Source organism: Schistocerca cancellata, chromosome 1, assembly GCF_023864275.1.
Source record: "Schistocerca cancellata isolate TAMUIC-IGC-003103 chromosome 1, iqSchCanc2.1, whole genome shotgun sequence".
NCBI classification, from domain to species: domain Eukaryota; kingdom Metazoa; phylum Arthropoda; class Insecta; order Orthoptera; family Acrididae; genus Schistocerca; species Schistocerca cancellata.
The window spans coordinates 350,953,260-350,979,499 of NC_064626.1; the positions used below are offsets into that span (position 1 = coordinate 350,953,260).

General features: G+C 42.1%; 1 protein-coding gene across 1 annotated transcript; it reads left to right on the forward strand.

Annotated features, from left to right (window-relative positions):
* Positions 1 to 9,665: 9,665 nt before the first annotated feature.
* On the forward strand, positions 9,666 to 25,316 carry LOC126161439 (uncharacterized). The gene is made up of 2 exons (XM_049917244.1): positions 9,666 to 9,835; positions 24,321 to 25,316. Exons 1-2 carry the CDS (start codon positions 9,674 to 9,676, stop codon positions 25,299 to 25,301), a joined length of 1,143 nt encoding a protein of 380 aa, XP_049773201.1. The 5' UTR covers positions 9,666 to 9,673; the 3' UTR covers positions 25,302 to 25,316.
* Positions 25,317 to 26,240: the final 924 nt, after the last annotated feature.

Below are 26,240 nucleotides of genomic sequence, written 5' to 3' on the forward strand. Positions count from 1 at the left end.
ATCACGTGCACCTATGGGTTTGAAACAAAGTGCTGAGGAGGACTGCAAAGAAAACAATTACTGTTTGATGTATATTCAAGGTATTGCGTTTGAGAATTTTATTTCATCTTCGCTCCAGGACATCGCTAAGGAGCAAAATAAGGATCCAATCTGGAAGGACATTAAAGAGAAGTGGAGGAGAAAGGAAAGCGTAGCGATTAGACAGTATTATTTAGTTCGCAATGATATTCTTTTTAAACGAAAATCGGTTGATAACTCTGTTTGGTTAGTTTGCATTCCTGATGAGTGGGTTAATAAATTGATTTGGTATACACATTTCAGTTATGCACACTTTGGTCCCAGAAAATGCTTTCATAAATTACGAGAAAATTGCTACTTCAGTAACATGGAAAAACGTATTCGATTTGTTCTTGCCAAATGCAAATTATGTCAAAAGGCTAAGCCGCCAACTATTTCTCACAGAGCCCCGTTGTTTTCTATCATTCCAGCGAAATTAAAGGACATGGCTGCAGTCGATTTGTTCGGTCTACATCTACATCTACATCCATACTCCGCAAGCCACCTGACGGTGTGTGGCGGAGGTTCGTTCTACTAATGGTTTTGCGTACATTTTGGTAGCAGTGGAATTGACATCAAAATGTGTGTTTTACACCTTTACGCAAAGCAACAGCTCGTTCAGTATCTAATACTATCATCAAACATTTTCTTAAAGAAGTGGGTCATGTTGATAAAGTTATATCAGATAATGGATCACAGTTTCGTTCTAAAATTTGGCTTCGTACTCTGCGGCGTCGTAAGATTAAACCAGTTGTCATTTCACTTTTTCACCCTCAATCTAACGCTTCAGAGAGATGGATGAAGGAAATCAATAAATTGTGTCGTCTTTACTGTCACCAGACTCACAGAACGTGGGATCAGTATCTTCATATTTTTCAAAACATTCTGAATGAACTCCCTAATGATTCAACTTCTTTACCGCCTATATTGATATTAAAAAATAAAGCACCGACAAATCACATTTCTGAAATCGTTCCTTTTCCGCCTACACGGAAACTGCGGCATTCTGAAGTTGTGAATCTGGCTCTACAAAATATTGCATCTGCGGCTGCTAGAAGAGAGAAATCAGCTAAACATCCTGGTCGTTTAAAACTCTTGTCAGTTGGTCAAAAGGTGTTAATTAACTCTAATCGTTTGCCTCCAAAGGAAAAGGCTTGTGTCGCAAATTTTTTCTGCTTTATAACGGTCCATATAGAGTTCGCAAAATTATTCATGATAACACTGTCGAAGTAGAAACTCTTAAATCTCGGCGCTCTAAGGGAATACATCATATGTCGAACGTTAAAATTTTTGTGGAATGACATACTTTTGAGAAACTAACAGTTACACGTAAACACACAGAGAGTACAAGGATACCGCGCCGTGTTCCGGCGGCGGCACATAGTCAAAGCAACAGTCAAGTCTGCGCGCCGCACAAGGCAGTCGTTGACCGCAAACAATTACTTCCTACGTCACGCGTACCTACAGCTGATCGAGCGCTCAGTGCGAATGCACTGACAGCCGTAAACAAATACACAGTCTAATTTCTCCGAATAAATTCAGTATATAGCTATAGTGACTTGATAAATTATGTTATTAACGTTCAGTATTTTTCAGGATACGGTTGTATAAAATATTTAAGAACTTCAGGTAAATTCTGTGTGTGACCGACGTTAAGAGGACTTGCTATCGAGAAAATTTTAGGAAGAATGTAATTTTGAAGAAGAAAGTAATAAACTAAAAAGGTAACTATTAATTGAGTTTATTTTTCAGGAAACATATTTCCACTTAGGAACGTACTTTAGACGTAATTTTCTGCTCGCGATTACGTGATTTATACTTTGTGTTAACTGATTTTGACAATGATTGATTAATGAACAGGGTGGTTAATTATGTATATTATGCATCGCTTGGCTGCTGTGCTTTTTCACTGATGTCATATTTTTTTATTATGTGCCTGCTGTGCCTATTTATTTAAATTATAATTGTCACCTGATTAATTGTACTGATATGGTTATGTATGTAAGTTATACTTTGTGATTTATCTGCTTGCACCTTCATGTTTACTTATTAAGATTACATATGAACATTTATTTGCTTATGCTGATGTGATGCTAATGACCTGTTTATTATGTAAGATATATATTTGCTGCTTTGCGTATGGATTGCATATTTACATATTTCTGTTTTGTTGTCATAACTACTCTTTAATTTGGTATATAGAAATGCTGATGTACTGTGTACGAACATTGAGTTTAGGTCACACTATGGTATTAATTATAGATTGTTCGCTTGGCAGAGCCTCGTTATAGGGATTGTGCTGCATCCACTTGTTGACATTCTGTTCTCTACTGGTATATTTACTCGCTATTGCATGTTTTGCTTACGCTCATTGCCTTATATTTTAAGATAAGAAAATGAACTGCTATAATTCTACGAACGACATTGGTACAAGAAACTTCATTGAAGTCACATGAGCTGGAGGTTCTATGGAAGCTATATAAATTTATGCTAATAGAAAGGAAGCTAACAACATGACATACCAACACTAGGTTTAGACCATTGAGAGTTATTACACTGCATTCTTCGCGAGCAATTGAAATAGCAAGTGACACTTGACACAAAAAATACTCCACATGTTTGCTTCTGTTTTGCCATGATTCTTGAAGTGGTGTACACACTGTGAAATATTACGATCATTCACACTCCGTACTCGTACTTACTTACTGAAAGTTATTCGAACTAAAGGCTGTTAGAGGTCGTGTATGCATTTCTTTTATTTAATGATGGACAAGGTAACCAAAATGTATTTTATAATTCATAATGAGTAGAAGATTTGGGTCAGATGGATTACACAGAGGTTGTGTGTGGACATTGTGTCTTCGGATTGTATGGGATGATGAATTGAAGTTTGCACTAGGTTTTTATCTGTACTTGTTCGAGGAGACTGACTAGAGGAAAGAGTTGTTATGGAAGTGAAATGATACTGGTGATAAGGTTTATATGTATCGACGTATTGAAGAGGTATTATTGAGGTATTGAGATTGTGTGAAGTTGATGATTATTGGAGTTTTGGTGGACAAGAGGTAAGGTAAATGATATTTATGATAAGGTTTATATGTATCGACGTAAGAGGTATTATTGAAGTATTAAGATTATGTGATGATGATGATTATTGGAGTTTTGGTGGATAAGAGGTGAAGTAAGTGAGGAGCATTTTTTTTTTTTTTTTTTGTTGGTCTATATGGAACAAGGAGGATGAAGATGGCAGACTAGACCACTCAAGTGGAAAGAAGATTGTCTACACACACACCTTGTTAAATCAATAAGCAGTATATACTTTTTTTGGAGAGAGGAAGTAATTACATATCTTGGCACACTGACAGTTGTTCAGCAACCGTACATTTGATTTGGCTTGGCAAACATTGGTCTTGACATGATGACTATGACATTGACTAACTATAATTGACTGTTATACACTGTTACCACTACTACTTGATACACATATTGAGCATCAAATTTTGACAGAATTGCATTTACACAGTTAACACTATTCAATTACACAGTAGTACTTAATATGTGGATGAGATATGAGTGAGTGTGTTTTGTGTGTTTTCCTTTCCTAATCCAAATAATTGTACCGACCTATCTCCTAAATATTACTTTACTTGTTTGTTGTGGCCTGCACTGACACCCATAAATATTATAGGTTTACTGGGATTTGTGTATTTGTAATCGTTAATATGACAATTATCTGATACCATTTGTGTGTTTATTGTAATTTGTATAATTAGTGTAAGAGCATTGATAATAATTTTGTAAAAGCAATTGTGTGCATTTAAACTGTTGTTCGTGCTTACATGTATTAACATTGGTGGGTGCCGCTTGGAAATGTTTAATTTCTGCTGATAAGCTCTGATGAACTGTTTGATTAGTGATAGTGAATATTATGGACTGTTACCTGCACTTGCTCAACATTGATGGGTGCCACTGTTGGAACTGCTTCTATTGAAATAATGTCACTTGTTGCTGTCTGCACCTGTTCAACATTACTGGGTGCCACTGATGGACTGCTTCTACTGAAATAATGTCACTTGTTGGTGTCTGCACCTGTTCAACATTGCTGGATGCCACTGATGGAACTGCTTCTATTGAAATGATGTCACTTGTTGGTGTCTGCACCTGTTCAACATTGCTAGGTGCCACTGATGGAACTGCTTCTACTGAAATGTTGTCACTTGATGGTGTCTGCACCTGTTCAACATTGCTAGGTGCCACTGATGGACTGCTTCTACTGAAATGATGTCACTTGTTGGTGTCTGCACCTGTTCAACATTGCTAGGTGCCACTGATGGACTGCTTCTACTGAGATGATGTCATTTGTTGCAGCCTACACCTGCTCAAAATTGCTGGGTGCCACTGGTGGAGCTACTACTGAAATGATGTCACTTGTTGGTGTCTGCATCTGTTCAACATTCCTGGGTGCCACTGTTGGAGCTGTTTAAATACTGCTGATGAAATGTTATGAGACTGCTATTTGCACCTGTTGATCATTGCTGGGTGCTACTGTTGGAACTGTCAACTACTCTGAGGAGTCCTGCTTGTTTATTGAACTATTGAAAGGATTTTATGTGAATATTTGTATAAACTGATTTTTTTGTGTTTACTGTTTATGAGATGTTATGAGACTCTTACCCCTGCACCTATTCGTCATTGCTGACGCTATTGATTGAATTGTTTAACCACATGATACTTGTGTAAACTATTATGTAAAATCATATGTATGCAAGCATTTGTATTCTTTACTGTATTTTATATATTAGGTTATTGAAGGGTCAGTGCAAAGCCAAAATTTATTTAGTTATGTGATATTTACTTATTAATATTACTTTTTAATTTTTGTCTGTATTTTTTGGACGAATTTGGTGGTATTTTCACCACCAATGCTGGCAAAAATACCATCAAATTCTAGCCCGTGGAGGAGGGGCATATGAAAGGTGGCTACACTGAGTCACAGCGCCAGAGATTGCGCCAAAGAGTATTATTCAGCCGCCTCCACTGGCAGTGCTTGTTGAGAAGTTGTAGTGGAGAGTGCTTGTTGAGAAGTCGTCGTGGAGAGTGCTTGTTGAGAAGTTGCCGTGGGCAGCAGGAGTTCTGATGTAGCCGTGACTAGTTGTGAGCATGTTGTGTGCAGTTGTTCTGATGGGCTAGACAGCCGATGCTGTTCGATTGCGGATGTTGTAATGATCAGAGTGTATGTTTCGTCAATATATATGAAGGTAAAGAAAATTTTTTTATTTCAAATGTCCTAACTAACAATGTCTCTTGGTCACAGGTTCAGTCAAAAAAGCATCTGGCTTGTGTTCATTTATTAGAGTGTAATTTTGGTTTCTATGTACAATTATAGTATTTTTGTTTTTTTTAAATTACTTCATTGTAGACGGCATTTAAAGCATCTTGTCGTATTGAGGAAGAACCATGCCAGATGTGTACGTTGAATCACACTTCCACACACAGAACAGTTACATTTGTGCTTTGTTATTTCGTAGCTTTTATAGTTGCTGGGGACTTAATTAATTAATTGTGTTAACGGAAGTTTTCTTTCATTCTTTGTTGTTATTCTATGCAGTCAGATTGCGTACTAATACCAGTCAGGACCAACCGGTTACGAGACTGCGTAACCGGATAAACAGCGACAAAAATTAAAATTATTTGCATAATATATAATTAGCCCCCATGCAACTGTTTGAAGGATGCATAAGATATTCTCAGCGAAACGTCTGGAGCGTACTCGAAACAATCTTGGCAACCATGTGGCGGTCCAGTTTACTTCTTTTTCCATCTGTTTCGTTTTCATTTGACTGCGCCTTATAGTCAACTAACCTCTGGAAGGAACGGTATATTGAAAAGACTGCAGGGACACATACAGGCTGAAATACTTAAGTTATAGAGAGTTCTAGTAGCAGTGGTAGTAATAGTTGTAGTAGTAGCTTCAGTCATCCTCGGAACACTTTTCAAGGGTATCAAAATGGCGTGATATTACAATTTAAGAACAACAAAAATAGATAATTCATATACACAGGCATTTACGTACTTACAGATGTAATTTGAGAACGATGCGACAGGTAGTCGGCCGTGGCCGTGTACAAGGAACTACCTCGTCATTTGCCTGAAATAATTTGGGGAAATCACTGGAAACCAAATCAGGATGGCTAGATTCATCCGAATATAAGGCCAGTCAGTTTCAAAAAGCGCTATCGTACTCTGTTTTCCCTAGCGTGCAATACTGTTTTCGAAGACAGTTATTTAATAATAAGTACACACCGTATACCTGCATTGTTTCATTATATGACAATAGACACCCTATCAGCTAACAACATGACGATGTTGGACTCCGATTTTTTGGACCGCAACTTCCCAGATGATAGCATGAGAAACTGATTCAGTATTCATCTGCAGTGACTGAGATTCTGACCTCAGAAAGAAGGTAAGGTGTTAATGTTAATAGACATTGCAGAGGTTAAGGAGTTAGGTTAAAAAAAACCTAACGTGGAAATGTTATATGAAATGATACATGTATTATTGAGTACTTTAATTAATCCTTGCTGTTTGTTGGACTTGTTTATTTTAGCAGAACGATATAACTAATTGAAAGTAGTGTTCTTCAGCAACTAGAACCTTTTTCCACTTTTCGGGTAATAAACATAAGATATTTTGAGGTAATCCACACATGTAGCCAGTTTTCGGGAGCTTTAAAAATTGTGAAGCGTTGTTAAGAAGAACTCTGTCCGCCCCGGTAGCTGAGTGGTCAGCGTGACAGACTGTCAATCCCAAGGGCCCGGGATCGATTCCCGGCTGGGTCGGAGATTTTCTCCGCTCAGGGACTGGGTGATCTGTTGTCCTAATCATCATCATTTCATTCCCATCGACGCGCAGGTCGCCGAAGTGGCGTCAAATCGAAAGACCTGCACCAGGCGAACGGTCTACCCGCGGGAGGCCCTAGCCAAACGACATTTCCATTTCAAGAAGAACCCTGCTGTATGGACCGAAACAAATGGTAATCGGAGGGATCAATGTCTGGTGCATATAGCGGAATGGGTCACAGTTCGTAGTAACTGACGGAAAGTCATCGAGTGAAACAGAAGTGATTTCAGGCGTTCTGCAAGGTAGTGTTATAGGTCTTTTGCTGTTCCTTATCTATATAAACGATTTGGGAGACAATCTGAGCAGCCGTCTTCGGTTGTGTGCAGATGACACTGTCGTTTATCGACTAATAAAGTCATCAGAAGATCAAAACAAAGTGCAAAACGATTTATAAAAAAATATCTGAATGGTGTGAAAAGTGGCAGTTGACCATAAATAACGAAAAGTGTGAGGCCATCCACATAAGTTCTAAACGGAACCCGTTAAGCTTCGGTTAGACGATAAATCAGTCTAATCTAAAAGCCGTAAATTCAGCTAAATACCTAGGTATTACAATTACGAACAACTTAAACTGGAAAGAGCACATAGAAAATGTTGTGGGGAAAGCTAACCAAAGGCTGCGTTTTATTGGCAGGACACTTTGAAAATGTAACAGACCTACTAAGCCGGCCGGAGTGGCCAAGCGGTTCTAGGCGCTACAAACTGGAACCACGCGACCGCTACGGTCGCAGGTTCGAATCCTGTCTCGGGCATGGATGTGTGTGATGTCCTTAGGTTAGTTAGGTTTAAGTAGTTCTAAGTTCTAGGGGACTGGTAACCTGCGAAGTCAAGTCCCATAGTGCTCAGAGCCATTTGAACCATTAGACCTACTAAGGAGACTGCCTACACTACGCTTGTCCGTCCTCTTTTAGAATACTGCTGCACGGTGTGGGATCCTTACCAGGTAGGAATGACGGAGTACATCGAAAAAGATCAAAGAAAGGCAGCACGTTTTGTATTATCGCGAAATATGGGGGAGAGTGTCACAGAAATGATACAGGTTTTGGGCTGGAAATCATTAAAAGAAAGGCGCTTTTCGTTGCAACGGAATCTTCTCACGAAATCCCAATGACCAACTTTCTCCTCCGAATTCGAAAATATTTTGTTGACACCGAGCTATATAAGGCGGAACGATCACCACGATAAAATAAGGGAAATCAGAGCTCGTACGGAAAGATATAGGTGTTCATTCTTTCCGCGCTCAATACGAGATGGAATAATAGAGAGTTGTGAAGGTGGTTCGATGAACCCTCTGCCAGACACTTAAATATGATTTGCAGAGTATCGATGTAGATGTAGATGAAGAAGACATCCCATCAACGTCCCTTCAAGGTTCCCTTCCCACGGTTTGCAACAAGTGTTTTGGCACTGTAACGAAGCAGAACGATTTCGTCATGTCTCTAAGCATACTGTGTCTTGTGCGCAATTCAAGTTGGGCAATTGTGCTTCGTAGCGTTCGGTGTTTACCGTTTGATCCGATTGCAACAGGTCACGGTACACCACACCGACCAGGACGCATTCTGTCTCTCACTTCAAAATCATTGTCTTGGAATCGTAGAAACCAACCTCTGCACATTGTTTCCGACAGAGCGTATCCTCCGTACGGCTCCACTAGCAGACGATGACCTTCCGCAGAAGATTTCTTGAGATGTAGATAGAGTAACACTTCCTGCAAATGTCTTTTTGTAGGTACAAAAACCGACTTGCCCGACAAGGCAGTAAATAGGCACATGCTTTTCACTGCACTGGAATGACACACAGATCTGAAAGCCTAATTTTTCTACTGTTCTGTAGGTTTCAATTTTAATAATTAACAGCCTCAGTTGCACCGTTTACCTAGAATTTACCTAGTTTTCAGTCTGGATAACCCAACCTTCTTCAGAATAACAGTAACTACCGTTTGTCCATAGTGGTAGTTACTGTTATTATGAAGAAGGTTGGGTTATCCCGACTGAAACCTAAATTAATTATTAAAATTTAAATTAATATTTACACAGTTGCTGACAGGGCCGCGAAATGTTGAAGATATTTATGATCTATAGGTGTCGTGTCGCTCACCGCTACGCTGCAGTAGTACAACTAGTGCCCTCTCTTCATCAACAGCGAGAATTAATTCAAGCTACCAACATTGTTACTTATTTGTTTGATATTTTTTACCAAATCTCCTTCAACTAAATCTCGCTGTATCAAATGTCTTGCTTAACACGTATTTTTTAACTGCTTTTTGACGTAAGTTGTAGGAAAATGGAAATATGGAAATATCACGAAGTGGGATATGTGGGAGAAAGAGGTACTGCATGAAAGCTGATCATTAAAATAGCCCAGTAAAGACCAGTGCCCTGCAGCAGTTTTTGCTTTTCCCAGACTGCTGCGAGTATTCCATGTTGTCGACTTGACGAAACCCAACAGTGTCTACGAGGGCGCCATTCACAGAACACGCAAATCCAAAACATAGCTGGAACCTTCAACGCGACACGAAGTGCGACCGGTCTCCAGCGGTTGTGTCACACTTCGGACGACGACGCGCCTTTACGGAATACATGTTGGAGTTAGCAGTGACGTGTCGGGAGGCCCGCCCGTTCGCTTTGGCAATGCGCCGAGTTGTGTTTGTAAACAGGGGCTGCGGGGCAGCAGCTTATAAAGAGCAACTGCAGCGGTCCGAGCTCTGGACGACATGGCTGCGTGGGTGGCGCTCGTGCTGTGGTTTGCGGCGGCGGTGGCGGCGGCGCCGGCCGAAGAATATTACGGCTACGAGCACGACCCCGAATCGTGGCGCGACATCTCGCCAGTGGCGCACACCACCAGCCAGGAGGAGCTGGACGCCGTCGTCTCGCAGGTATTATTTTATTTTAAACTGCTTCGGGCAAAGAAACTAAAGTCTTTCTCTAGGCACGGCACTCCGTTCGATTAACGATTCATTGTAGACTCAGGGATTGGGGCAGACCGAGTTCCAGTTGGAGATATCTGGAAGGGCTTTCCAGTTCCAGTATTTGTTCCAGTATTTGCTTCACAACCAAGGGAAACCTCCGAAAAACACTGGTCGGAACTGCGTGATGGGAACTTTTGTAATTTAATTTTGGGACAATATGTTCCAGATAAAAAAAAAACTAAAAATCTGGTGTCTGTGAGAGTGTGTTTGTTTATTCTTATACCGTGCAAAGTCGATGACTTGCTCGAAATGTGCAGTTTTCTTGTGTCGCTATCGACCACTGGAGATGTAAACGGCCCAGTTCCGACCACGTTTTTGGCAGGTTCAAAAATGGCTCTGAGCACTATGGGACTTAACATCTATGGTCATCAGTCCCCTAGAACTTAGAACTACTTAAACCTAACTAACCTAAGGACAGCACACAACACCCAGCCATCACGAGGCAGAGAAAATCCCTGACTCCGCCGGGAATGGAACCCGGGAACGCGGTTTTTGGCAGGTTTCCCCTGTATTTTCAACGAATACTGGAACAGAAAATCCCCTCCTGAATATTTCAGTTGGGATTTCTTCTGCACCGCTTCGCGCTTCCGTCCGACTAGGATGTCTGGCTTAAAAAAACACTATAATGGGCCAGATCTCCAAGAAATAGCTCTGCTCGTTGGAGTAGAGACTTGCTCGGGGCATATCGTTCCAAAAAAAAAAAAAAAATAAAAAATAAAGTTATGTTCAGTGCTTTGGGTCCAACCAAGGTTTTGAGGAAGTTTCCCATGGTTGCATTTTGAAAGTAGAAATTCCCTCCAAAATACTCCCATTTGTGACTTCACCTGCCTTATTACCAGCTCGCGTGGTATCTGGATGAAAAGAACTGGTATATATGAAGGGCTTGTTTCAATAGTGGTACAAGTCCATTACCTCCACTTTGCTGCCTATAATGCTTCTGAAATTAATGAGCGAAACAAACAGAAAGAAAGGTTCATCTCTAGCAAAAAGCCATATGGCTTGAATATTTCTGGTATCTCAACTGCAGATTTTTCAGCGCTCGTTTAACTTTAGGACTTCGTATCTCAATATGAGAACGGGTCCAGCAGAAATTTTCATTGTCGTCATTTCATAATGCACCTGATGGTTGTCCATATTCACAACTGCGAATATATTTCATGTAATAAAAATGTTTCATACATTCAGAAACAAAATTCAGTAAACATAAAACAGGAATAAATATTGTTTTATGCTCTCTGAATTTAGTATTCGGTTCTGTTAGACAGTTTTTCAGTGGGTTTCATTCATCACACTGAAGAGCAGGGCCCACAGTCAGAAATTCGACCCATTAAATATATCAGTCTTTTTTAGTTCTTCGTATGTAGGGTTGGAATACACTCATTTTTAAAAAAAATTAATGACAATCCACTTATCACGAATTTGAAGACACTGAACATTGTGTCATTCAAAGTGAAGCTTTTACCTTTAACCGACGAAATTAAAGAAGCAACCAAGTAACATGTCAAAATGAAAATATCATTCAAGATCTCCTTTACAAAGTGTATTGAACTTGCAATTACATTTACATGTTTAATATTTCAATGAATTCAAGAAAGGTAGTAGGAGTAATAAACTAAATTACAGGCCCATATAGTTAAGGTTGATATGCAGCAGGATTTTGGAACATATATTGTGTTCAAACATTATGAATTACCTTGAAGAAAACTGTCTATTGACACACAGTCAACATGGGTTTAGAAAATATCGTTCCTGTGAAACACAACTTTCTCTCTGTTCACATGAAGCGTTGAGTGCTAGTGACAAGGGATTTCGGATCGATTTCTGGATTTTCGGAAGGCTTTTGACACTGTACCACACAAGCGGATTGTTGTGAAATTGCGTGCTTATCGAATATCGTCTCAGTTATGTGACTGCATTTGTGATTCCCTGTCAGAGAGTTTACAGTTCGTAGTAATTGACGGAAAGTCATCTAGTAAAACAGAAGTGATTTCTGGCGTTCCCCAAGGTAGTGTTATAGGCCCCTTGCTGTTCCTTATCTATATAAACGATTTGGGAGACAATCTGAGCAGCCGTCTTAGGTTGTTTGCAGACGACGCTGTCGTTTATCGACTAATAAAGTCATCAGAAGACCAAAACAAATTGCAAAACGATTTAGAAAAGATATCTGAATGATGCGAAAATTGTCAGTTGATCCTAACTAATGAAAAGTGTGAGGCCATCCACAAGAGTGCTAAAAGGAATTCGTTAAACTTCGGTTACACGATAAATCAGTATAATCTAAAAGCCGTAAATTCAACTAAATACCTTGGTATTACAATTACGATCAACTTAAATTGGAAGGAACACATAAAAAATGTTGTGGGGGCCTAACCAAAGACTGCGTTTTATTGGCAGGACACTTAAAAAATGTAACAGATCTATTAAGGAGACTGCCTACACTACGCTTGTCCGTCCTCTTTTAGAGTACTGCTGCGCGGTGTGGGATCCTTACGAGGTAGGACTGACGGAGTATATCGAATAAGTTCAAAGAAGGGCAGAACATTTTGTATTATCGCGAAATATGGAAGAGAGACTCACTGGAATGATGCAGGATTTGGGCTGGACATCATTAAAAGAAAGGCGTTTTTCGTTGCGACGGAATCTACTCACGAAATTACAATCACCAACTTCCTCCTCCGAATGTGAAAATATTTTCTTGACACCAACCTCCATAGGGAGAAACAATCATCACCATAAAATAAGGGAAATCAGAGCTCGTACGGAAAGATACAGGTGTCCGTTCTTACCGCGCGCTATACGAGGCTGGAATAATAGAGAATTTTGAAGGTGGTTCGATGAACCCTCTGCCAGGCAGTTAAATGTGATTTGCAGAATATCCATGTAGATGTAGATGTAGAATTTAGAACAAATCTAAGTGAAAAATAAGCAATAATTTAAAGTTTTGAAATTTTTTGTCCTCTGCTTGTTATCTTTTACACACTCTACTAAAAACTGCAAGATATTCTTAGCCACCACACAATAACAGCAGTTCTAAAACGAGGGGTGTTAACTTAGTTTTATTGGTAACCATGTGCCTGTCTCTTACCTATTAAAGGTACCAATCTGTCTGCAGCTCGTGGTCGTGCGGTAGCGTTCTCATTTCCCACGCCCGGGTTCCCGGGTTCGATTCCCGGCGGTGTCAGGGATTTTCTCTGCCTCGTGATGACTGAGTGTTGTGTGATGTCCTTATGTTAGTTAGGTTTAAGTAGTTCTAAGTTCTAGGGGCTGATGACCATAGATGTTAAGTCCCATAGTGCTCAGAGCCATTTGAACCATTTTTTTGGTACCAATGTTTTCCAGCTCAAAACTAGATTTAAGGATGCTTGGATTCTGATGGATAGGGTGTTGGATAGTTTAGTACCACGTTCCTCTAGAGTCACATAATGTTAACTATTTTGACATTGCCTTAAACGCAAGCAGTCGGAAGTATCCAAACTGAGGAACAGAAAGGATAGTGAAGAAGGTGCAAGGTGTTGCGCGTTCGTTGCGCGGTGTACAGCTGTAGCCCGTATCCACTGAAATATTTTCATCTTGTAATGTATATTTGGATGTCCTACGCTACAGACAATATTTTTTACCGAAAGTGTTCTTACAATGGTGTACAGAGCATTCATGGGACTTGCGCATATCAGGATTCTGCCAACTTGTACTGTCTGTTCACACAGCATGTTAAGTCAGCGTATATAACCTTCTCGTATATATCCTTCTCGCCTAAGCAGACCACAAAGGCTCAATAATATTGAGATCTGCTCTGACTCATGGGTGTCTGATTCATCGTCGTGGCGAAAAAACCAGTTCTGAACGATGCGAGCTGTGTGAAGAGCGGCCCCTTTAATCATGGAACACAGCATCATCATTGGGGAACAAATACCATGGGATGGAATTTATCGGTTACAATCCTTAGCAGTAGTACGAACTCGCAGAGTAACTATGGGGCCCATGGAATACCACGATATAGCCGCCAAAATCATCACCAAATCCCCGTCATGTTTCACTTTTGCGAAGTAAACACGACCAGAAGTTGGAAACAGTGTCAAAAATGACTCATCCGACAAGATGACTTTGTTCCATTTTATGGTTTCAGCACCACGTTTTCCTGTTACGGACACTTGCTTCAATGATGAGTGGTTTTGGAAGCCCAGGCCGCCCTGCCATTCTATGCCTATGGAGTCACTCTTCATATTGTTTTGGTGCTGACAGGATCTGCGGGTGTGACATTCTGCAGTTCTCTTATTTTTCATTGCAGTCGTCTTCAGTGACCGTCCATCAGGATCACTCGTCACACACTTTCGTCCCCGTTGTGACTTAGCAGATGCTGGTTTTGCCCTTTTCCTGTATGCGTTGTCAATCTTCGATAGGGTGCCTCTTGAGACCCCAAACAGTTCCACTATCTTGGTTATGGAAGCAACCACCATACGAGTGCCAAGAATTTGCCCACGCTGGAATTCACTTAGCTCCGGCATAAGCTCTCACAACTCCACGGAATACCGTTACCACTACGATTGACGCTTGCAACGTATTGAGGGGCATTGCACAGGTACCGTCCGTGGTCAAATACAACAGCGCAACCTCCAGGCTTGCTTAGTTTAAAAACGGTTTAAATGGCTCTGAGCACTATGGGACTTAACTTCTGAGGTCATCAGTCCCCTAGAACTTAGAACTACTTAAACCTAACCAACCTAAGGACATCACACACATCCATGCCCGAGGCAGGATCCGAACCTGCGACCGTAGCGGTCGCGCGGTTCCAAACTGTAGCGCCTAGAACCGTTCGGCCACTCCGGCCGGCGCTTGCTTAGTATCTGCATGTATGTTCAAGAATGCCGTCGTCACGCAGGTGTGCATATTTTCCGCTGTATTTTCATATTTTGTCCAACCCCTGTACTTCATAGTTTTGTTGCCGACCACTGTCTTTGTACTCCTCAGTATTTGTAACAGATTTCCTCTGTACATCTGCGACATGCTGCCATTGATGTAGATTGGTTCAAATTAACATTCGATTTTCTTGGTATTTAGTATCTAGTCAGTAACAAGACCGTTAGCAATGGAGCAACAGAAAAAGAAATGACGAAAGTAAAATTCTATCGATCTGTGAAAAAATAAAAGAAACGTCACATTTACTGAAGTAGTTTAAAAAACACAAAGCCGCGCGGGATTAGCCGATCGGTCTGAAGCGCTGCAGTCATGGACTGTGCGGCTGATTCCGGCAGAGGTTCGAGTCCTCCCTCGGGCATGGGTGTGTGTGTTTGTCCTTAGGATAATTTAGGTTAAGTAGTGTGTAAGCTTAGGGACTGATGACCTTAGTAGTTAAGTCCCACAAGATTACACACACATTTCAACATTTTTTTTTGAAAAAACACGAAAAATCTAAACCTAATAATTTCGGCTAAGACTTGATTCCACTTCTACACACGACATCAGTTGTTAAATTTACTGCGTTTAAGAAGTATTTGTTATAAACCAACGACTTGGGAATATTCATAGTGTAGTACTCCATTAAATCCAATTTCAATTTTATATACACTCCTGGAAATTGAAATAAGAACACCGTGAATTCATTGTCCCAGGAAGGGGAAACTTTATTGACACATTCCTGGGGTCAGATACATCACATGATCACACTGACAGAACCACAGGCACATAGACACAGGCAACAGAGCATGCACAATTTCGGCACTAGTACAGTGTCTATCCACCTTTCGCAGCAATGCAGGCTGCTATTCTCCCATGGAGACGATCGTAGAGATGCTGGATGTAGTCCTGTGGAACGGCTTGCCATGCCATTTCCACCTGGCGCCTCCGTTGGACCAGCGTTCGTGCTGGACGTGCAGACCGCGTGAGACGACGCTTCATCCAGTCCCAAACATGCTCAATGGGGGACAGATCCGGAGATCTTGCTGGCCAGGGTAGTTGACTTACACCTTCTAGAGCACGTTGGGTGGCACAGGATACATGCGGACGTGCATTGTCCTGTTGGAACAGCAAGTTCCCTTGCCGGTCTAGGAATGGTAGAACGATGGGTTCGATGACGGTTTGGATGTACCGTGCACTATTCAGTGTCCCCTCGACGATCACCAGTGGTGTACGGCCAGTGTAGGAGATCGCTCCCCACACCATGATGCCGGGTGTTGGCCCTGTGTGCCTCGGTCGTATGCAGTCCTGATTGTGGCGCTCACCTGCACAGCGCCAAACACGCATACGACCATCATTGGCACCAAGGCAGAAGCGACTCTCATCGCTGAAGATGACACGTCTCCATTCGTCCCTCCATTCACGCCTGTCGCGACACCACTGGAGGCGGGCTGCACGATGTTGGGGCGTGAGCGGAAGACGGCCTAACGGTGTGCGAGACCGTAGCCCAGCTTCATGGAGACGGTTGCGAATGGTCCTCGCCGATACCCCAGGAGCAACAGTGTCCCTAATTTGCTGGGAAGTGGCGGTGCGGTCCCCTACGGCACTGCGTAGGATCCTACGGTCTTGGCGTGCATCCGTGCGTCGCTGCGGTCTGGTCCCAGGTCGACGGGCACGTGCACCTTCCGCCGACCACTGGCGACAACATCGATGTACTGTGGAGACCTCACGCCCCACGTGTTGAGCAATTCGGCGGTACGTCCACCCGGCCTCCCGCATGCCCACTATACGCCCTCGCTCAAAGTCCGTCAACTGCACATACGGTTCACGTCCACGCTGTCGCGGCATGCTACCAGTGTTAAAGACTGCGATGGAGCTCCGTATGCCACGGCAAACTGGCTGACACTGACGGCGGCGGTGCACAAATGCTGCGCAGCTAGCGCCATTCGACGGCCAACACCGCGGTTCCTGGTGTGTCCACTGTGCCGTGCGTGTGATCATTGCTTGTACAGCCCTCTCGCAGTGTCCGGAGCAAGTATGGTGGGTCTGACACACCGGTGTCAATGTGTTCTTTTTTCCATTTCCAGGAGTGTAGTTTTCCTGATGCAGCTTTGTTTCCATCCATCTTATAAATATAATACATGGTCCTCTTCAGTTAAACAAAGGACGTGAATAACTTACAGCTCAGTGGGATACTCCTTTTCCCTCACTCCACATACAATCACTTCGTCCACAGCCGGCCGGTGTGGCCGAACGGTTCTAGGCGCTTCAGTCTGGAACCTTGATACCTTAGCAGTTGTCCCTTCAAACTGTTGCTTATTATCGTAAGAATCCTTCATAGACTTCATACTTCGCCTACTTACACAAGACGTTCTTCAATTTGTCCTTTGTATTCCATTTAGTTTCTAGCATCCTTCAGCAGCACTAAATTGTACATGCTCTCAGTATTTCTCTTTTCTTGCCTTTTTCACATGCTCAAAATTTTACTTGTTTATTAATATATTCCATGTGAGCATTTTAGGTACTTTTTCCTCTATTCTGTTTTACATTTCAGTGCCGTTGGATCTCTTTGCTGTCTAAATCTCTTACCGCCTGGAGCAGACTTTTACTGATACATTCCTTGCGTCGGTCATCTTGTCTAGTCTTGCTTCCTTTTATTAAATGTTCACATTCTTCCAGCATGTTCTCCCCAGCTCTGACGTTTGTCCTTGACCGATATTTTGCTCGAAATACGTCATTCATTCTCACCAAGAATACTTGTAAGTATTGCTGACCATCTCTATAAGGGCTGTCTCTTTATCTTTCCCGTTCAGTTTGTATTCCTCTTCAGAAACTATGACATTCCCTCATAGCTTCTTCTACACTGCTGAGAGCTTCCAGCACTGGCTCTGGTATTACTTAACAAGAACTTGATGTACAGGATCCCTAACTTTAAGAGTCCAAACGGATTTCCGTAGTCAACGTACAGTATTCTTTTGTCCATGTGCTTCATCCACTATTTGATACGGCGTTCTGGATTGGATTTTGAAGCGCTCTTTTGTCTGAGTCAATAATTACCTATTATAAATTTTCTAAGGTCTGGTAACCATTTCTCTGGTAAAATCTGTGGGTAATTTATTTGGACCGTGACCTCTATAAACGCACGCTATCTCAACATCCGAGATCTTTATTGTACGCCCAACTTTATCAAATAATCTAGAAGGTTACACGACAAATCACTTCGCTATGTCTCATGGACTGAGGGCGTGAGAAACTGTTTATGATGATTCGTTCTGGGAAGGAACCGTTAATATCGACAGCCACGTTGGCAGCGTATTTGTTGGCACCGAGTTTTCGCACGCCCTTCGTCAGTCAGAACAGTACGCTCTATGTGTGCTCATTACTGTCAACATACAAAATAAATACATCTAAAAAAATTAAATTTACTTATCATTAGGGAAAGGTGCCGACACGTACAAGGATTATAAACCACTCCCATTAGGTTGTTTAACTACCACGTATTGTCTCCCAGCCAATAATTACGTAACATTCTCTTTTTACTTAACATTAGATATTATGACCAAAATGCTTTCCAACGGACACACTGCTCAGAAAAAAATGTAAGCCTTTACAATGAAACAAAAGCGTCGAAATTAATAAATTAGTCAATTAGCTACCCTCTCAGGTAAAAGTAACCTGTGTTTCCTAGTATGTCACTTATGCTACACGAGGGCGAGTTGAAAAGTAATGCTTCCGAAATTCTTATGTGAAAACACGTTCTACAACTTCATAAACGAAGGCTTCCGTGGCCAGTGCCACAGTTAATAAAATTTTTCTGGGTTTGTGACCGCACTGTCAATATGTGAAACTGCCGACGTTTCGGTCACTGTTGCAAGTGACCTTCTTCAGGGTGTTTTTGTTTACCGCTGAATTAGAAAACTTTGTATCTTATATACTTGCAGACGTGGCTGTTATCTAATTCTGATAGGCTGGTAAGGATGAAGAGAAGGGATGTTAGAAGTTCTTTATTGGTGTTTTTATTATTTCTTTCCATTGGTGGAAACCAGACGTTTTGATTGGTGTTTGCAATAGTGCTTGCACTAATGCAAACACCTATCAAAACGCCGGCTTTTAATAAAAAACCAATACAAACTTTTAACATCCCACCCCTTCATTCTTACTAGCCTATCAGAACTAGATAACCGTCACGTCTGCAGGTATATAAGAAACAAGTTTCCTCATTAAGGAGCAAACAAAAACAACCTGAAGAAGATCACTTACAACAGTGACCGAAACGTCGGTAGTTTTACATATTGACAGCGCGGCCACAAACGCAGAAAAAATCTTATTAACTGTTATACAGCTTTATTCTTCATTTATTTCTCAATATAGTCACCCTAGTGACGGGCATATTTCTGTCAACGAGAGATCAGTTTATTGATACCCACACTATAGAATGTTTCACTTCGTTGACGGAGCCACAACCTTAGCTTTGCTTTCACCACTTCACCACTATCAAAATGTCTTCAAAGACGATCTTTAAGTTTTGGAGACAGACGAATATAAGATGTGACCTAGTCAGGAGTGTACTGATGATGATCGATGGCAGAGAACCCAAGCCGTCGGATTGCTGCAGATGTCGCAGCGCTCGTGTGTGGTACGACATTGTCATGCTGAAGGACAGGGTGCCCCACGTGTGGACGAACTCCTTTAATTCTAAATTAGATCACAGCGCGCGGTTTCTCACGTACCAACATATTTAAGTTACACACTGATATATTATATGCTGCAAATCGGTACACTCATGCGCCAGAGAACTGCAAATATGTAGACATGAAGAATAAAGTTGTAGACTGTTAAGTAAGTTCGTTTCATTTAAAAAGCTTCCAGAGTTTTAAAATAAGAAATTCTGAGGCATTACTTTTCATCACGCTCTCACGGATAATAAGGCTGAGTTGCCAGTACAAACAATAAGAAGAATCTCACAGACGTAACACGGATCAGAATTATTAATTTTCACGATGAATTCATGCTGCTGAATTGCATTATATGTGTCTTTTGTGGCTTAATATTTATAACGGCTTTAGTATCAACACTTAATATTGTTTTACGTCTTACATGGGGCATTTCAGATGTTAGAAGGCACAGACTAAAGAACAAAATTTTCGTACATCCATATTTCAATTGTATGATGGTGGGACATCAGCTGGTATAATTTTTTTATTGAAAATGAAACTCCTCCAGCTGTATTTAAGATTTCATACTTATTTGGCTACTAGTTTCGACGTTGCGTCAACGTCATCTTCAGGCCCGTACACTTTGATGATATCAGTTGATGATATCCACATGTGGAGCACGTATTGGTCTCACCGCGGACTTCTAGTACTCAGCCACACACAATTGGTATCATCAAAGTGTACAGGCCTGAAGATGACGTTGACGCAACGTGGAAACTAGTAGCCAAATAAATATGAAATATTAAATATAGATGGAGGAGTTTCATTTTCAATAAAAAAAAAACGAAATTGTTGTATGAAGCAAAATATGTGTCTAGTGGAAGATTATGAAGCTTCAGCGACACCTAGCTCTCTAGGTGGGCTTATAAAAGACGGGAGCACGTCACACTCTTCACCTATCTACTGGGCTCGAATGTTAAAATCATTTACTGTCATTACGTTTTACTATTCTCCAGTCACAATAATTTCCACAGCTTTCCCCGAAAAGCAAGAACCGGTTATGCATGAAAAGAAGTGCATTTCCGAATCAAACTCATCTTGTGGTCGAGTGCTGTTTTGTCACTGTAGTAGCACCGTCTTTTTTCTGTGATGTGTGCTTTTGTTGGTAAGTACCATTAAAATTATTCAAGAACATACCGGAAGTGCATAAACGTCTAAACTTTACGCAGCATTTTGGAATATATTCTGACATAGACGAAGGCGAACTGAAATCGACACTTCTTGTGTAGGAAGAAACTTTCTGATTCGATCAGTTTTGATTTCCCATCTAATAGCGGCCACCTAAAATACAATGTTGTTGTTGTTGTGGTCTTCAGTCCTGAGACTGGTTTGATGCAGCTCTCCATGCTACTCTATCCTGCGCAAGCTTCTTCATCTCCCAGTACCTACTGCAACCTACATCCTTCTGAATCTGCTTGGTGTATTCATCTCTTGGTCTCCCTCTACGATTTTTACCCTCCACGCTGCCCTCCAATACTAAATTGGTGACCCCTTGATGCCTCAGAACATGTCCTACCAACCGATCCCTTCTTCTAGTCAAGTTGTGTCACAAACTTCTCTTCTCCCCAATCCTATTCAACACCTCCTCATTAGTTATGTGATCTACCCATCTAATCTTCAGCATTCTTCTGTAGCACCACATTTCGAAAGCTTCTATTCTCTTCTTGTCTAAACGATTCATCGTCCACGTTTCACTTCCATACATGGCTACACTCCATACAAATACTTTCAGAAATGACTTCCTGACACTTAAATCTATACTCTATGTTAACAAATTTCTCTTCTTCAGAAACGCTTTCCTTGCCATTGCCAGTCTACATTTTATATCCTCTCTACTTCGACCATCATCAGTTATTTTGCTCCCCAAATAGCAAAACTCCTTTACTACTTTAAGTGTCTCATTTCCTAATCTAATACCCTCAACATCACCCGACTTAATTCGATTACATTCCATTATTCTCGTTTTGCTTTTGTTGATGTTAAAATACAATATACGCTTATTAAAAGACCGATGAAACGGTGAAGTGGTTAAGGTGATGAGATTATATCCAAGAGAAGCACGATTCATATACAGCACGTGTCCCGCTACCGAAATTTAGGGCTTCCGTGGTTCCAGGAAATAATTTCATGTGAAGTTCACTCTACCATTTCCTGGCTCCATTTTCCTCCAGCTCAGAGTGCTCTTCAGGTGCACATGATCTGAAAACAGGTGGCCACATTATGCGCTTCTGACAGACAGTAGCAGTGCCAAGGAGTGTACTTCGTCTCATATCGTGTGTTTTTCGGCGCGCTTTTACTCTGGAAAAAAAAAAGTTCAAATGGCTCTGAGCACTATGGGACTTAACTTCTGAGGTCATCAGTCCCCCTAGAACTTAGAACTACTTAAACCCAACTAACCTAAGGACATCACACACATTCATGCCCGAGGCAGGATTCGAACCTGCGACCGTAGCGGTCGCGCGCCTCCAGACTGTAGCGCCTAGAAACGCTCGGCCAAACTTCGTTAGTGGATGTGCTGAAATGTTAAACCTTTTTCAGTTTTTTAAAATTTTAATACTGCTCAAAAACTGAGGAACAATTCAGAAAAACGAGCACACCAACAACCATACCTCTAAATGAGGCAGCTGGAAAAAAAGTAAGTAAACTGTTTACTATTTGAAAAGTGGTGGCCGTACCTTTTAGTACGTTTATCCCACTGTGAGACACGACGGTCAATGCCTACATGGAAAAATGGTTGCGGTTGCCTGCGGATTCATGACTGTATTCAGGTGCGTATCTCTTCGTCCAAAGCAAATCAAAGGCCACGAAAGACTTTCTTCAGGTGTCCAAAAATATGGAAATCGCATAGGGAGGGATCGGGCACTTATGAAGGATGTGCAAGGACTTACCAGGAAACTTCTACAGCGTACTGGAAACAAACTCAGCGACATGTGGGCGGGTCCAACGGACGAAGAGCTACACGCCTAGGTACAATTATGGTTCCGTAGGCAACCGAAAACATTTTTCCATGAAGGCATTGATTGACTGTCTTGTCCCACAGTGCGATAAATGTATCAACAGTTATGTAGATTACTTATGAAATAATGAACAGTTTACATACTTTTTCCACATGTCTCCTTTTCACTTTACTGCCCCTTATATTCTGGTTACAATTCTCTGGGTAGTAATTTGCCTTGTTATTCTACAGCTCCTTTTTTCAAAAACAGTAACATGCAGATAACTCTTTTATAATAACTGTAGCGCTCTTAGCCATCTATTGACGATGAAGAGATCACTCGCAGAGGCTGCAAATGCGTCTTAGTTATGTAGCAGTACATCTACATCTACATGATTACTCTGCAATTCACATTTAAGTGCTTGGCAGAGGGTTCATCGAACCACAATCGTACTATCTCGCTACCATTCCACTCCCGAACAGCGCGCGGGAAAAACGAACACCTAAACCTTTCTGTTCGAGCTCTCATTTCTCTTATTTTATTTTGATGATCATTCATACCTATGTAGGTTGGGCTCAACAAAATATTTTCGCATTCGAAAGAGAAAGTTGATGACTGAAATTTCGTAAATAGATCTCGCCGTGACGAAAAACGTCTTTTCTTTAATGACTTCCATCCCAACTCGCGCATCGTATCTGCCACACTCTCTCCCCTATTACGTGATAATACAAAACGAGCTGCCCTTTTTTGCACCCTTTCGATGTCCTCCGTCAATCCCACCTGGTAAGGATCCCACACCGCGCAGCAATATTCTAACAGAGGACGAACGAGTATAGTGTAAGCTGTCTCTTTAGTGGACTTGTTGCATCTTCTAAGTGTCCTGCCAATGAAACGCATCCTTTGGCTCGCCTTCCCCACAATATTATCTATGTGGTCTTTCCAACTGAAGTTGTTCGTAATTTTAACACCCAGGTACTTAGTTGAATTGACAGCCTTGACAATTGTACTATTTATCGAGTAATCGAATTCCAACGGATTTCTTTAGGAACTCATGTGGATCACCTCACACTTTTCGTTATTTAGCGTCAACTGCCACCTGCCACACCATACAGCAATCTTTTCTAAATCGCTTTGGAACTCATACTGGTCTTCGGATGACCTTAATAGACGGTAAATTACAGCATCATCTGCGACCAACCTAAGAGAACTGCTCAGATTGTCACCCAGGTCATTTATACAGATCAGGAACAGCAGAGGTCCCAGGACGCTTCCCTGGGGAACACCTGATATCACTTCAGTTTTACTCGATGATTTTCCGTCTATTACTACGAACTGCGACCTTCCTGACAGGAAATCACGAATCCAGTCGCACAACTGAGACGACACCCCATAGGCCCGCAGCTTGATTAGAAGTCGCTTGTGAGGAACGGTGTCAAAAGCCTTCCGGAAATCTAGAACTACGGAATCAACCTGAGATCCTCTGTCGATAGCGGCCATTACTTCGTGCGAATAAAGAGCTAGCTGCGTTGCACAAGAACGATGTTTTCTGAAACCATGCTGATTACGTATCAATAGATCGTTCCCTTCGAGGTGATTCATAATGTTTGAATACTGTATATGCTCCAAAGCCGTACTGTAAACCGACGTCAATGATATAGGTCTGTAGTTCGATGGATTACTCCTACTACCCTTCTTAAACACTGGTGCGACCTTTCGTTGAAAGCTTTCCACACCCATGACTAGCTCTGACACATTAATTAGTTTGGCCGTAAGTAGAGACTGTAGCTGCGGAAGCATGCAAGATATTACGATACGGTGACACTGTAATAGTGGTTTGCTTTCGTGTTACAGGTGCTGGCACACGACAAGCCAGAAGGGTATCTGGATGGCTATACTTCTGATGCCGACGCGGACTTGGCCGATCTCGAGGTGTACGTGGAAATGGAGACCACCGAGGAGAAGAAGGAAGGTGACTCCGCAGACGACCACACCCGCTATCCCCGCCACCCCCAAGAGTACTACCACAGCCCGCACGAGCACCTGAGGCCCGTGGTGCTGGCGCGCAAGGAGTACCCGTACCAAACTCTCCCGCAAGGCGATTACTACTACGAAGAAGCCGACTGGCCGGTGGCCCCCGTCCGCGACTGGCAGGCGAAGCACGTCATCTCCAAACCGGTCGTCGTGGCTCCGTACAGGCAATGGAGCCACGAGCCCATCGCCACAAAGGCGGTCGTCGTAGGCAAGCACGTCGACTACGTGGACCGCTACAAGCCCGTTTATGTCGAGAAGCCGAGGTTCCGGGAAACTGACTTCGTGGAGGCCAAGGAGTTGATCGATCACGGGGACGGCGGCTGGCCCGGGGACTTCATCGACCGGAAGGCAGTCTTCGTCGAGAAGTCAGTAGACGCTGGGATCAAGCCCCTGCCGTACAAGCACGTGATCGTGGAGGGGCGCAAGGGCTGGGAGCCTCACCACAGGCCCTTCGTCGGTAAGGAGTACTTCGACTACGGTTACGGGCCGCACGTGGTCAGCAAAGAGGTGCTGGTGCCTGTCAAGAACTACCACGCCAAACCGTACGTTATCGAGCGCTACGGAGGGGACAAGGAAGAATTCGAGACCGACGCAGTGCACGTTCGAGAGGGCCCCGAAGGCGAGGAGATCGTCGAGGTGGATAAAGACGTTAAGACGGACGTGGATAAGAAACTGATCGTCGAACCAATAGTGACGGAGGACGGCGTAGAGACACTTATCGAAGATGAGGAAGACAAGGACATTGTGGAAGACGTCAAGGAATCTGTTCAAATTGTTTCGCCGTACGACATGAAGGAATAGGACAAAATACTGGGATGCTCCACAAAACAGGTAAGTCGGCCTTCAACTTCACTTAAAGCGCTTCAGAGACTTCTTGTGATTTTTAAAATGTCAGATATCTTATTGATTACTCTCTTTCGGGAATAATCATCGTAGCTTTTTTTAAAAAACTTTCAATGGAACGCCTTCTGGTTTGAACTGAGCGGTGTAGCTCAAATGGTTCAAATGGCTCTGAGCACTATGGGGCTTAACATCTGAGGTCATCAGCCCCCCTCCCCTAGAACTTAGAACTACTTAAAGCTAACCAACCTAAGGACATCACACACATCCTTGCCCGAGGCAGGATTCGAACCTGAGACCGTAGAGGTAGCGCGGTTCCAGACTGAATGCCTAGAACCGCTCGGCCACAGCGGCGGCGGTGTAGCCCAGAGGTCAACACGCTGGATTCGTTATGATAATTTTGAGTTTAAAATCTGAGTACTGAGTGTCGCTGATGTATCATTGAAAATGGGGAAAGCCTGATACAAATATGGTAAATCGAGTTTAATAATTAACTTAACTTTGGGTGTGCCAACAACATATCTTTTACATAGTTTATGGAATATGCGGAACACTCAACTTACGAAATTTGCAATATCTTCGCCAATTTTCCAGCTAACTGCCATGCAATTCTGTGTTCCTGACATTCTGTTTCAGAAACTTCTTTTTCAAGAGTACTTCAGTACTTAATATCAATACATCTCATTTCTGGAAGGAAGTTTTCCGCTTCTCTGATACCCTGAATCAGTTTTTAGGTTCTGAAACTCCTCTTTCTATTGTTGATTTTAACACCGATTCTGGACTAAATAAGTGCTCCATTCCGGTTCGCGGTTCTTATAAATTTTCTCTACTCCCAGTGAGAGAGATAAGTCGTTTGCGAACCTTTGTATTGTTTCTTAAAGCCCCTCTACTTTTAGCTTT